Genomic DNA, 12,212 nt, shown 5'->3' on the forward strand with positions numbered 1-12,212 from the left:
ACGCCATGCAATACGTATAAATGGAATAGCATATATGCCTTTCACAAATTATCATAAGATTTGACAGCATAATTATCATGCAATTATCAACTGAATTTAGCAACTTCCATTCTCACACACACACACAGATGCTCTCTGATATGGTAACTGCAGTAAATATTCTAGCAGCTAAAAATGTGGGCCACAAAGAATTTGGATTGCCACGAATGTTTAGTGCTGAAATCGCCTGAGAATTCTAGAGAAAATGACACTCCTTCACTTGACCACTTAAGGTGACGAATCTCTGTCAAAAAAAGGAAAAAAAAAAAAGAAAAAAATGGGCATCAAATATAAATAGGTCTTCAAGAATTGCATTTGTTCATAAGTGAAAACCACACTAGAATTCATCCATGGACAACAGAAACAAATGTGCAGGCTGCTACAGACAGTTCAACAAGATGGAGCATCTTGTCGAGCACATGAGGATTTCATATCACTCGAATCACGAACCCCTCTGCGCAATCTGCCACAAGCATTGCCGCTCCTTTGAGTCTCTCAGAGAGCATCTCATAGGTTTAAACATATATATTGCGTTTTCTTCAAATAGATAGAATTTTATATATATGCTTGATGGTTTTTGCGAAGCAGGGCCTCTTCCTAAAGCCGAATGCGAGAGGATATTCAAGGATCGAGGATGCGACATATGCCTGAATGTCTTCAGCAGCCGCCACGCTCTTCTCCATCACCGAGACAAATGCCACTTCTCCCGTCGAAACAATGTAACAATTTTACCCAATCAAATTTATGAAATATATCCTTTATTAGTTCAAATTTAATACATGATGTAAACTTTTTTTTTTATTGGAAAATTAGGGTTATAGAATGGGGATTCAAGATGAGTTGAGGATGGATAACACAAGGGGGAAAGTGGTGTCTTTGGCTTGCAAAATGGTGGGAGGAGGCAGTGATGGCTCACTAGACCTCTGTGCAAGAGTCTGCCTCATTGATGAGAATGAAAACATCCTTTTCCACACCTATGTCAAGCCAAGCCTTCCTGTCACCAACTACAGGTACGAGACGACTGGCATAAGGCCGGAGTATTTGAGGGACGCGACGCCAGTTAGACAAGTTGGAAGGAAGATTCAAGACTACTTATGCAATGGGGAGCCGATATGGCAGATCCGGTCTAGAACTGGAAAAGCTCGAATCCTCGTTGGCCATGGCCTTGAACATGACTTAAAATGCTTGGAGTTTGAATACCCCGAGTTTCTCATTAGGGATACTGCTAAATATCCGCCATTGATGAAGACGAGCAAGCTGAGCAACTCGTTGAAGTATCTGACAAAGGCATATCTCGGGTTGGTGAATCTGAGTTTTATTAATTTTTGATCATGTTATATGTGTTTTTTTTTACTATATGGTAGTGGTTATGACTTATGTGCAGATACGATATTCAGAACGGGGTGCAGGATCCGTACGAGGACTGTGTTGCAGCGATGAGGCTTTACAAGAGAATGAGAGCACAAGATCATAGGGTGGAGAGCTATCCATTGGCTTCTGATCAGCAGAATCGGAATAACTTTGCTTCGTGGAGGCAAGCCGAGCTGGAGAGGATGAGCCCGGAGAGAATGTTGGACATGTCTAGATCTGATTACTATTGTTGGTGCTTGGACTCCAAATGAGGTGGAGATGATGAATTGAACAAGTTTGAACTATTTATTTTCTTCTTTTATTCCAGTAGATTTATGTGTATTATCAGAAGAAGCAGTAATATAGTATAATGCCATTACTATGTGCACTTTATTGTTGCTATTTCAAAGGTAGTAGTATTTAATTAAAAGTATTTTGCTACAAATTTGAGAAATTTGTTGTGTTGTGAAACTTATACCACTTGAGCTGAATAAAATTATCTTCATTAATTATTTGTAAAAATAAATCAGTTCCCAAATAATGATCCAAAATTTATGGTTTCAAGAAATCAAGAAGGTCTCAAAAAGTTTTACCTGGATATATTTTGAATGATTCAAGTTCTTAAACATGATCCTAGTTATAGAAACAGTCAGGATAAATCTAAAAAATTATTTTGTTTTTTCAGTGTCTTTCAAGTGAATTTCAAGATATTTAGGTAAAAAAAGTTTAGTTATTAGTAAATAATGCCTATTGGTTAAATGAATAGTATGTTAACAATATATGTCCATAATTTCATAGGTTTCACTTCTCTTCAAAATTCACTCCAATAGCTTTGTAGAGAGAAAAAAATGATATATATACCTTGTGCAAAATCAAAATACTGGAGATTATAATAGCCTCGTGTTATTTTCTCAAATAATATCGCGTAGTTCTTGAATGCCAGAAGATGGTTGGATACTACAATTACATAACCAATTAATTTGTTTGCAACGTATATTAAACTCACGAATAGTGTTGTACATAATTGTAATGTACTGTTATGATATGAATCACATAATACTAACCTATGGCTATAGATATTAATTGAAAAAACAAATTGACGTGGAAAATAAAATTATATAATGAAAAAAGTTGTTTATTGAAGAATAATTAGGTTAATCAGACATGTCCGGTTAAAAATAAAGATAGAGTAAAATGATTATATTTTAGGTCATAAATAATTGATGTACTAAACTCTGATTCCTGTACAAAAGTTAATTAGAGAAAATAATTTGCAACAAATAATAGGCCCTAATAACTTGAAAAGTTATAGATATGAGCCCGATCGATCAATATATAGCTTAAAAGAAATATAGCTACAATAATGTTTTTAAAAAGTGACTATACTAAATTTAAAAATGAAGCAAAGTTAAAGTACATTAGATGATATTTATATTTTGATGTTTAAATTTTGCATAACTATAGGTTTATATTAATGTTTCGTGGAAATAAATTTGCTTCGTTAAGTTTTTAATTTTAGTTTACATTATGATATTTATAGGGGAGCTTACATTGAGGACTTAAGAATATGGCGAGGAATTCAATGAGCTATAATTGGATGCTCTATCTATATGTCTTTACGACTTTACCTTAAAATTTATTTCTAATTACAAAAAAGGGAATTTCTAACTATTGTATGGATTTTTGAAAAGCATTTTTTTCAATTTAAAGTATCAAATTCTTGGTAAATAAGGTAGTAATTTAACAATTTAAACTTAGATAATAAAAGAGCCTTAAATTATCTTTCAAATTTTGTTTTATTCGCATTTTTTTTGGTATTTTTTGTTAATAGATGGAAAATTTATTTTTATCCACTTTGAGAAGGACAAAAAAAATGTGTGGTTACGTGATATGTCTTCAAAATCACATCTTTTACCACTGAAATACAAAAAAAAAATCAAACTTATACTAAAACACAGCCCCTAACAGAAAAAACCGAACTTCATCTCAGAAAAATGATAAAGACAACTATAATCTAACATTATTTTCATCTCATCACTTGCAATATTTATGTCATCTTTTAAACACTTCACTTTTCATGAAACCCATACTTTTTTTTTATCTCACATTTGGATATATATTGCTAAATAAAATAGGTAGCGAATGCTTTAGCCCAAAAAATAACAACAATCAAAACAAACCTTTGGCCCAACCAACTATTATTGAAAGTCCATAATTAAAACCTCCAATCAACAACATATCTTATGATTCTTTAGCTATAAGCCACAACATAATGAATGTTTATATACATCATTTTGTTCTTAAAGATGCAGACAGCCGCTACAATAGATACACACAGAGTATATCTCGACCTAGATCGCGTAGAGGAACTCGAGCCGAGGGCCGCGGTGCACACGACCTAGTTCGAGGGGCTGCGGTGCACACGACCTAGTTCGAGGGGAGGAAGTCGAAACTATGCGGTTTTGGAAGTGCAGAGAACATAGCCAGATATGAGAGAACTCATTGCGAGGGCGACGAAGGCGAGGAAAGACATCGATACAGAAGCAGTTGCTAAATCTGGAAACTGGTCCTTCCCCCAGTTCAGTTGCCAGTTGTCGATCCGGATGGTGGCCGACGAGGAAGCTGATATGAGAAGATAAGCGATCATCTGCCATCAACAAACATAACCATAACAATGATCATTATCATCGGAATGTCTTTCAATAAGCAAACCAAAAACAAGAGGGGAAAAAGCATACAAGCAAGTTCTTGATTTGTAAAATAACTCAACCAAGATAAGAAGCTGCTAAATAAAGGGAAAGTTAAATCAATCATAATGTCGATATCGTTGCATCTTCTACATATGATTACCGTTTGATGGGCTGGGATTCAGAACCAAACTCTAGCAAAAATTCAAATAAATGATAGTATGCGTTTTGATATAGATTTTGACCCATAGGACAGTCTCACACAAGTGTTTGTTTCTTAATTGGGTTCTCGGGCAATTAGTTTTTCATCTTGTCATATTATACGCACAACTTAACATGGTATCTATATAGCCTGATTGATCAACTATTATTAACAGCGTATACATGAAACGCAACGCAGAAGCATGTAGTTAAAGTGACTAATGAAAGATGAGAATAGTGGTGAATGGAATCTATTTTTTCATCTTTACCATTCTGCTTTTCTCAAGCTATGAGATTCCTCCTTTACTCGTAAAAGAAGAAAATGCACGCACACTCCTTAAAGCACTAGAGACAATAATTCTTCAACATGTAAAGTGAGGTGGTGACTGACAAGTGGGAGGAAGAAAGGAACATAATGCAAGCCAAAAAAGTGGCTCAACAAACAGATAAACTCTTAGTGATTCCCTTTCGTCAACTCATGGCTTATCCGATTATCTAAGGAGCAAGACGACAACAAGGCCCACGACACCAAAGAAATCACTCTATTTTAGGCCAGAGATATAAGCGAACTAAATTAGGGAATAAGGAGCAACTGATTGTGCAAATCATTACTCATTACCATAAGGAAGTATATAAGAAACTAACCACATATAAGGAATTAACCACAAAAGGGACATTTCTATTGCAAATGTTCATTTATTGGAATATTTGATTTCTCAAATCACATACAATCGGCAGTAAAGACTTGCCTGGTCAGCTGCAAAGTTGAGGTAGTGCCGGAGTTTTGGTTGTTGATGCACCATATACTTTCCGGTCGCCAGATTATATGACATATCCAAAGCCTGAGCTCCAGAATACACAAATCCAATCACATTCACAGATATACAGTACCTGCCAAATCCCTAATTCAGATTCAAAACCACAACCTTCAAAGAATTCAAATTTCAAACAGCCTCGTATATGCTACACTGATGAACTACATCAAACACGATTGCGATAAATCTTCACACAAACATATATTCACGGTTGTTTGGATAGTGTAGTTGGATAGTCTTAGCATTCAAAACACCGACCAGAGGTTACTGGCATTTGAGAACACACCTCCATTCAAATTTCAATTGACCACTGATCTATTCCATAAGGGAAAAACAAACTCCACCACTTGAAATGTAATCTCTCAACTGTTGCCGAAACTTTTCCATGTTGTATTTGCAACCAAAACTTTGCATGAATGTGAATTATTAATGTCTTTTTCCAACTTCTACAAAAAGAGTATAAACGAGCTGAAACAGAGCTTAACTGAATTCAAAATTTTAGTCAAGAAATCACAATCAAATTAGTAGAATAAGTTACATACATATTTTCAATTTGAACCAGTCATCACTCCTAAAAAGAGAAAGATTAGTATAAATAATTCGGGTTATAAAATACATTTATTTGCAAACATATGTTTCCACAAAAAATTCAAGATGATTATTTTTACCTGAATTCTTTGTAACGATCAAATGAATCGAGAGCCCATCCCTGATTTCTATCAGCTGCCATTACTGCAAATGAAACCAAGCAAAACAACAATCCAAAAACCCTAAACCCCAACGCAGCTTTCCTCACCATCTTCTCGTGCTCCGGCGAAGAGCCGCGGCTGTTGCTGATCGTGATGTGCGCGGAGTCGGCCGAGGACCGCGCCGGCGAATTTTGCTCCGGCGGGGAGAGCGAGTGTGCTCATCACTGTTGTGCTTGGAGCGAAGCGGCGACGAGTAGGAGTCGGGTTTTTTCTTCTTTTATACTAGACTACATATATCATTCCTCGTTTGTACTGCAGTTTTTTTTTGTTCCGGATTTGGGAGAGACGCATGACCCTTATGCGTCACCCGTTAATGAAACGCATGACTGTGATGCGTCTATGGGTAAAACGCATGATTAGGGTAAAACGCATGACACTCATGCGTCTCTCCTACAAATATAAATTCGCTCCGTAGCTTAGTGGTAAGAATCATGTGTTGTCATTGTGGAGACCTGGGTTTGAATCCCAGCGGCCACATTGCTATTTTTTTTATTACTAGTGCAAAATACTATTTAAAAATTGTAATTAGTAACAATTCAAAACGGTTACTAAATAAATTATTGGAACTTTTAATTAACATAAATATCTTAAATAATTATGTGCTAGAAATTGACATAAAATACTCCTTTTAATTAACTTTTAAATAATTATGTACTTGTAATTAATCAAAAAAATTGTAATTACTAGTACAAAATACTATTTAAAAATTGTAATTAGTAACAATTCAAAACGGTTACTAAATAAATTATTGGAGCTTTTAATTAATATAAATATCTTAAATAATTATGTGCTAGAAATTGAAATAAAATACTCCTTTTAATTAACTTTTAAATAATTATGTACTAGCAATTAATCAAAAAAATTGTAATTACTAGTACAAAATACTATTTAAAAATTGTAATTAGTAACAATTCAAAACGGTTACTAAATAAATTATTGGAACTTTTAATTAATATAAATATCTTAAATAATTATGTGCTAGAAATTGACATAAAATACTCCTTTTAATTAACTTTTAAATAATTATGTACTAGCAATTAATCAAAAAAATTGTAATTACTAGTACAAAATACTATTTAAAAATTATAATTAGTAACAATTCAAAACGATTATCAAATAAATTATTGGAACTTTTAATTAACATAAATATCTTAAATAATCATGTACTAGAAATTGACATAAAATACTCCTTTTAATTAACTTTTAAATAAATATGTACTAGAAATTTCCCAAAAAAATTGCAATGTGGCCGCTAGGATTCGAACCCGGGTCTCCACAATGACAACACATAATTCTTAGAGCATCCGCAGCGGTGGCGTTCGTCGCCACCGCCGTCCGTGCCAGCGGCAAGGAGAAGGGTCGCCGCCGCTGCGCTCGCGCCGCTGGCACGGCGCTGCTCGATGTATCGAGCACGTCCGTGCCAGCGGACGCACACGTGGCGGCACGGGATTGGGCAACGGCGTAGCCGTTGCATTCAAATTTTTTTAAAAAAAAAATCGGTATTTAATTATAAATAATGCTAAAAAATAAAAAAATATATTTTCCAAATCCCAAAAATATGGCCTTTTTTCCGTTTTTTCTGAATTTTTTTTATTTTTTTTCCCAAAATCATCTATAAATACATACATTCATCACTCATTTATCACATCAATTCATCTCTCATTCATCTCTCATTCATAATTCTTATACAAACTATCAACACATTCAACCTTCACTCAAAACATCAAATGGATTTCACTCATCTCATGGCGGAAGCGGAGCGCGAAGAACAAGAATACTACGAACAACATCGTGCCGCTTACGAAGCATATGTCGCGGCGAATACCCCCCGCTCATCCTCCTCAACGCACTAGATCAAATCGCCGCTACATCCATCGTGACCGGGAGGGAGCCCACGAAAGGCTCGTTGCCGACTACTTTGCCGACCATCCGCGGTTTCCGGCAGATTACTTCAGGCGCCGTTTTCGCATGTCAAAGCGCTTGTTCATGCGAATTGTCAACACATTGTCCGCACGTGTTGAATACTTTCAAACAGGTGTAGATGCAGCCGGCCGGCAAAGTATCACGGCGTTGCAGAAGTGTATGTGTGCCATCCGACAACTCGCTACTGGGCAAACGACCGACATCTTCGACGAGTATTTGCATATCGGTGAGTCCACTGGAATCCTTTGTTTAAAGAATTTTTGCGAGGGCGTTCGTTCTGCTTTTGGGGATGAATTCCTTCGGGCACCCACCACCGATGATTGCCAACGGTTGCTTCGTCTTCACGAATCAGTCCATGGCTTTCCCAGAATGCTTGGCAGCATTGACTGCATGCATTGGAGGTGGAAGAATTGCCCGATTGCTTGGAGGGGGCAACACTTAAGCGGTCACAAAGGCGGCGGCCCAACACTTATCCTTGAGGCGGTCGCCGACTATCGCCTATGGATTTGGCATGCATATTTTGGCGTTGCCGTATCCAACAACGACTTGAACGTGCTCTATTCTTCACCACTCTTCAATGATGTGATGAATAGTGTAGCACCGGCGATCGACTTCACCATCAACGGAAATACATACCGAATGGGTTACTATCTCGCCGATGGTATCTACCCAAGGTGGTCGACGTTCGTGAAGACGCTCCACAACCCGCACGACCCGAGACGGGTTCTTTTTGCGCAGCGTCAAGAGTCAGCGCGGAAGGACGTCGAAAGAGCCTTCGGGGTCCTTCAAGCTCGATTCAACATTGTGAAGGCCCCGGCTCGGCTGTGGTACGTGAATAATATCGCCGACATCATGTTCACGTGTATTATATTACACAACATGATTATAGCTGACGAAGGGCCGAGGGCGGCTAGCTTCTACGACGAGGACGAAGCCGGAAGCTCAACAGCGAGGTCTCCCCCACGCCGAGGCGAGCATACGACGGTTGGCCAGAGGATCGAGACAAGACACACAATGCGCGATACTCGAATCCACAATCAACTACAAGAAGACCTAATCAACCACATGTGGACGAAATTCGGCAACGAGTAGTGGTTTTTTTAATTTTTAGGATTTTAATTATGTAATGTTTAATTTTATTTATCATTTGTAATATTTATTGTGGTTTTTAAATGAATTTTAATATTATGGAAATGTTATTGTTTAATTGAATTTTAAATTAATTGTGCTCGTCCTTGCGGAAGAGCACAGTTGTGGGTGTTGTGCTCTTGCCAGAGAGCAGACATGAATAGTATCGCCCGGGCCCACAACCGTGTTGCTGGCAAGAGCACGGTTGTGGATGCTCTTACCACTAAGCTACAGAGCGAATTTATGTTTGTAGGAAAGACGCATGAGTGTCATGCGTTTTACCCTAAGACGCATGACCCTCATGCGTCTTTCAATTAAAATAAATAAAAAATAAAAAGCGCATGACCCTCATGCGTCTTACCCATAGACGCATCACGGTCATGCGTTTCATTAACGGGTGACGCATGAGGGTCATGCGTCTCTCCCAAATCCGGAACAAAAAAAAACTGCAGTACAAACGATGAATGATATATGTAGTCTAGTATAAAAGAAGAAAAAACCCGTAGGAGTCCGACGGAGAAGATAGGGAGATGTGGTCTCCGCTATTGTTGCGTCTGGATTGGGGCGGAGAGGGGGCGGGGCTCGCAGATTTCGGCGGAGCTGCTTCGGTTTCAGGTGGCGGCGGGTGATTATTTTTATTTTCCATCAAAGGAATTTCGAATAATTTGTTTTCCGGAATTTTCGCTTCTGTTGATTTTAATAAGAAAAAATGAAATTGTTTGGAAGAAATACAGCTGATATTTTTCAATCCTTTAATTTCCACCTACCACAGAGAGTGGATTATATATTTTTATTTTTAATTTTTTTAGTAGTACTAGATTATCCAATTTGGAGGCTTGTTTTCGGACTGTTAGCAAAAGTTGATTCCTGCCAAATATTTCTATAGAAATTACTCCATCCGTAAATAGACCATTTGATTTCGGTACGAATTTTAATGCATAATTGATAAAATAAGAAAAAAAATGAGAAAAAGTAGTTGAAAATGTGCGGATGATAGTGAGGTCCATAAATAAATAAAAAAGTAAAAAGTAAGGAGAAAAAATTATCATAAATGGATATAGATTATTTGAATGGGACGGACGAAAAAAGAAACATGTGTAGAGGGAGTATTAAACAAAAGTTGACGGTAATGAAAAGTACTATGTGGGGACGCCTTATCTAACGGAGTTGCAAAATTATATGGATGAGGGGTACAAAAATAAATTAATTTATTATTCTAATAGTACTACAACTAATATACAATAGAGAATATATATAAAAAAAGCAAATGAGAGAATATTCAGTTTTAAATATTATATTTTATGATTAAATATATATTTTTTCAGTTTAGTTTATATAATTTAATTTTAGATGAATAATTATATGATAATTAGTTATAATCTAATCATTCCAACTAAAATAAACTTACAACTCAATTATTCAATAATAATTAGTCATGACAATCCAACGCCAATTAGTATATTTTATATTGTGCCAAGCCATTCTTCCAAGTTCCTATTAGTATCAAGTTATAAAATTCTTATTTTATGTTGTGCCAAGCCATTCTTCCAAGTTCCTATTAGTATCAAGTTATAAAATTCTATCAGGTTTCATAATTTATCAAATTTATACTAATGGTAGTAACAATTTTCTATTTAAGGGATATAATAACTTTAGTTCTCTATATCAATATTTATTATATTTATTTGTTTTATTTGTCAATATCAATTTTTCAAAAAAACAAGCAATGTTAATAAATAAAAATATCATAACTCATTTATAAAATGAATAAAGACAAGATGTATAACAAAATATACTTGAATTCCGACATGAATTCCCAAACCGGAGCGGTCGTACCACTTCTAAGGTTTCCGAGAGGTTTTTGGAGTCCAACTCTCAACATGGCATCCGTCCTTGTTGGAAATCAGGTTAACTACTATTCCCTCCGTTTCAAGTAGTGGAGACATTTTCTTCCGGCACGAAGATTAAATAAAAAGATAATAAAGTAGGAGGGATGAAAAAGTAGAGAGAATAAAGTAGAGAAGAAAAGTACTCCCTCCGTCCCATAAAGATTATCTCACTTTGACCGGGCACGAATTTTAAGAAATATAATGAAAAGTAAGTTGAAAAAGTTAGTTGAATGTGAGTCCTACTTTTACATATTAGTTTTATAATAAAATGTTAGTAAGAATGAGTTAGTGGAATATGAGGTCCGCTGCAAAAAATGGTAAAAAGTGAAACGAGACAAATTTTATGAGACAGACGGAAATGGAAAAATGGGACAATCTTTGTGGGACGGTGGGAGTAAATGACAAGAGATGTGTTTGCTTTTACTTAAAAGAAAAATGACTCAACTACTATGGAATGTACCAAAATGACAAAATAACTCCACTATTATAAAACGAGGAGAGTATCTTCCAACGATGCGGAAACGTTGTTCTTTCCTCACCAACTGGACAAGCATATAAATATGGCTTTATGCCAACACTATTTTACTAGAGTTATTACTACAAAAATGCGTTATCAAGTTTACAATTAACACAATCATATAAATACACATTTATATCAACAATATTTAACTAGATTTAATACTACAAATAACGCATAATTAAATTTACCAATTTAGAGAAAAAGAAATAAAGTTTAAAAATCTGAAAAGATAAAAAAGTAAAAATTCCATTAATCACCTAAGAGCATTCCCAACGGTGAGCAGCAGCTCACCGTCCGTCCTTGCCGCTGGCAAGGACGAGCTCCGCCACCATTGCGCTCTTGCCGCTGGCAGGGCGCTGCTCTATGCATAGAGCACGTCCGTGCCAGCGGCAAGAGCACGAGGCGTGACGTGGCAGCTTCTGATTGGCCCGTTGATTTATCATTTATTATTATTATTTTTTTAAAAAAATCGAAAAAATCTGAAAAATTCAAATTTAATAAAAAAATATTGTCTCACTTCCTAATAAAATATATCCATTTTTTCCACACTTTTAATTTATTTTTTTCATTATTTTTACCCCAAAATTCATACTTTCATCTATAAATACTCTCATTTCAAACACAAAAAATGACACTATACTAAACAACTCTCTCAATCTCAATTTTTAGGATTTTAATTATGTAATTTTTTATTTTTAGGAGTTTAATTATGTAATTTTTAATTTTTAGGATTTTAATTATGTCGTTTTTATTTTATTTGTCATTTGTAATATTATTTAGGTTTTTTAATGAATTTTAGTATTATGGAAATGTTTTTGTTTAATTGAATTTTAAATTAATTGTGCTCGTCCTTGCAGAAGAGCACAGCTGTGGATGTTGTGCTCTTGCCAGAGAGCAGTCATGAATAGTAC

At 35.7% G+C, this 12,212-nt stretch overlaps 2 protein-coding genes across 2 annotated transcripts; one reads left to right on the top strand and one right to left on the bottom strand.

Annotated features, from left to right (window-relative positions):
* Positions 1 to 377: 377 nt before the first annotated feature.
* LOC121767682 (RNA exonuclease 4-like) lies at positions 378 to 1,911 on the top strand. The gene is made up of 4 exons (XM_042164009.1): positions 378 to 552; positions 628 to 758; positions 853 to 1,337; positions 1,424 to 1,911. Exons 1-4 carry the CDS (start codon positions 390 to 392, stop codon positions 1,659 to 1,661), a joined length of 1,017 nt encoding a protein of 338 aa, XP_042019943.1. The 5' UTR covers positions 378 to 389; the 3' UTR covers positions 1,662 to 1,911.
* Positions 1,912 to 3,549: 1,638 nt separating this feature from the next.
* LOC121766543 (CASP-like protein 4A1) lies at positions 3,550 to 6,050 on the bottom strand. The gene is made up of 3 exons (XM_042162802.1): positions 5,761 to 6,050; positions 5,027 to 5,168; positions 3,550 to 4,036 (listed from the first exon to the last, which is right to left on the bottom strand). The coding sequence occupies exons 1-3, from the start codon at positions 5,889 to 5,891 to the stop codon at positions 3,842 to 3,844; spliced, it is 468 nt and encodes a 155-aa protein (XP_042018736.1). The 5' UTR covers positions 5,892 to 6,050; the 3' UTR covers positions 3,550 to 3,841.
* Between the last annotated feature and the right edge of the window lie 6,162 nt (positions 6,051 to 12,212).

The sequence above is a fragment of the Salvia splendens genome, chromosome 15, assembly GCF_004379255.2.
Source record: "Salvia splendens isolate huo1 chromosome 15, SspV2, whole genome shotgun sequence".
NCBI lineage: Eukaryota > Viridiplantae > Streptophyta > Magnoliopsida > Lamiales > Lamiaceae > Salvia > Salvia splendens.

Coding starts and splice junctions, on each gene's coding strand:
- LOC121766543 (XM_042162802.1), bottom strand. CDS start 5,891: ATGGTGAGGAAAGCTGCGTTGGGGTTTAGGGTTTTTGGATTGTTGTTT. Junction 5,169..5,760: donor GATCGTTACAAAGAATTCAG/GTAAAAATAATC, acceptor GGGATTTGGCAG/GTACTGTATATCTGTGAATG. Junction 4,037..5,026: donor TCAACTTTGCAGCTGACCAG/GCAAGTCTTTAC, acceptor TGTTGATGGCAG/ATGATCGCTTATCTTCTCAT.
- LOC121767682 (XM_042164009.1), top strand. CDS start 390: ATGGACAACAGAAACAAATGTGCAGGCTGCTACAGACAGTTCAACAAG. Junction 759..852: donor ACTTCTCCCGTCGAAACAAT/GTAACAATTTTA, acceptor TTGGAAAATTAG/GGTTATAGAATGGGGATTCA. Junction 1,338..1,423: donor CTGACAAAGGCATATCTCGG/GTTGGTGAATCT, acceptor ACTTATGTGCAG/ATACGATATTCAGAACGGGG.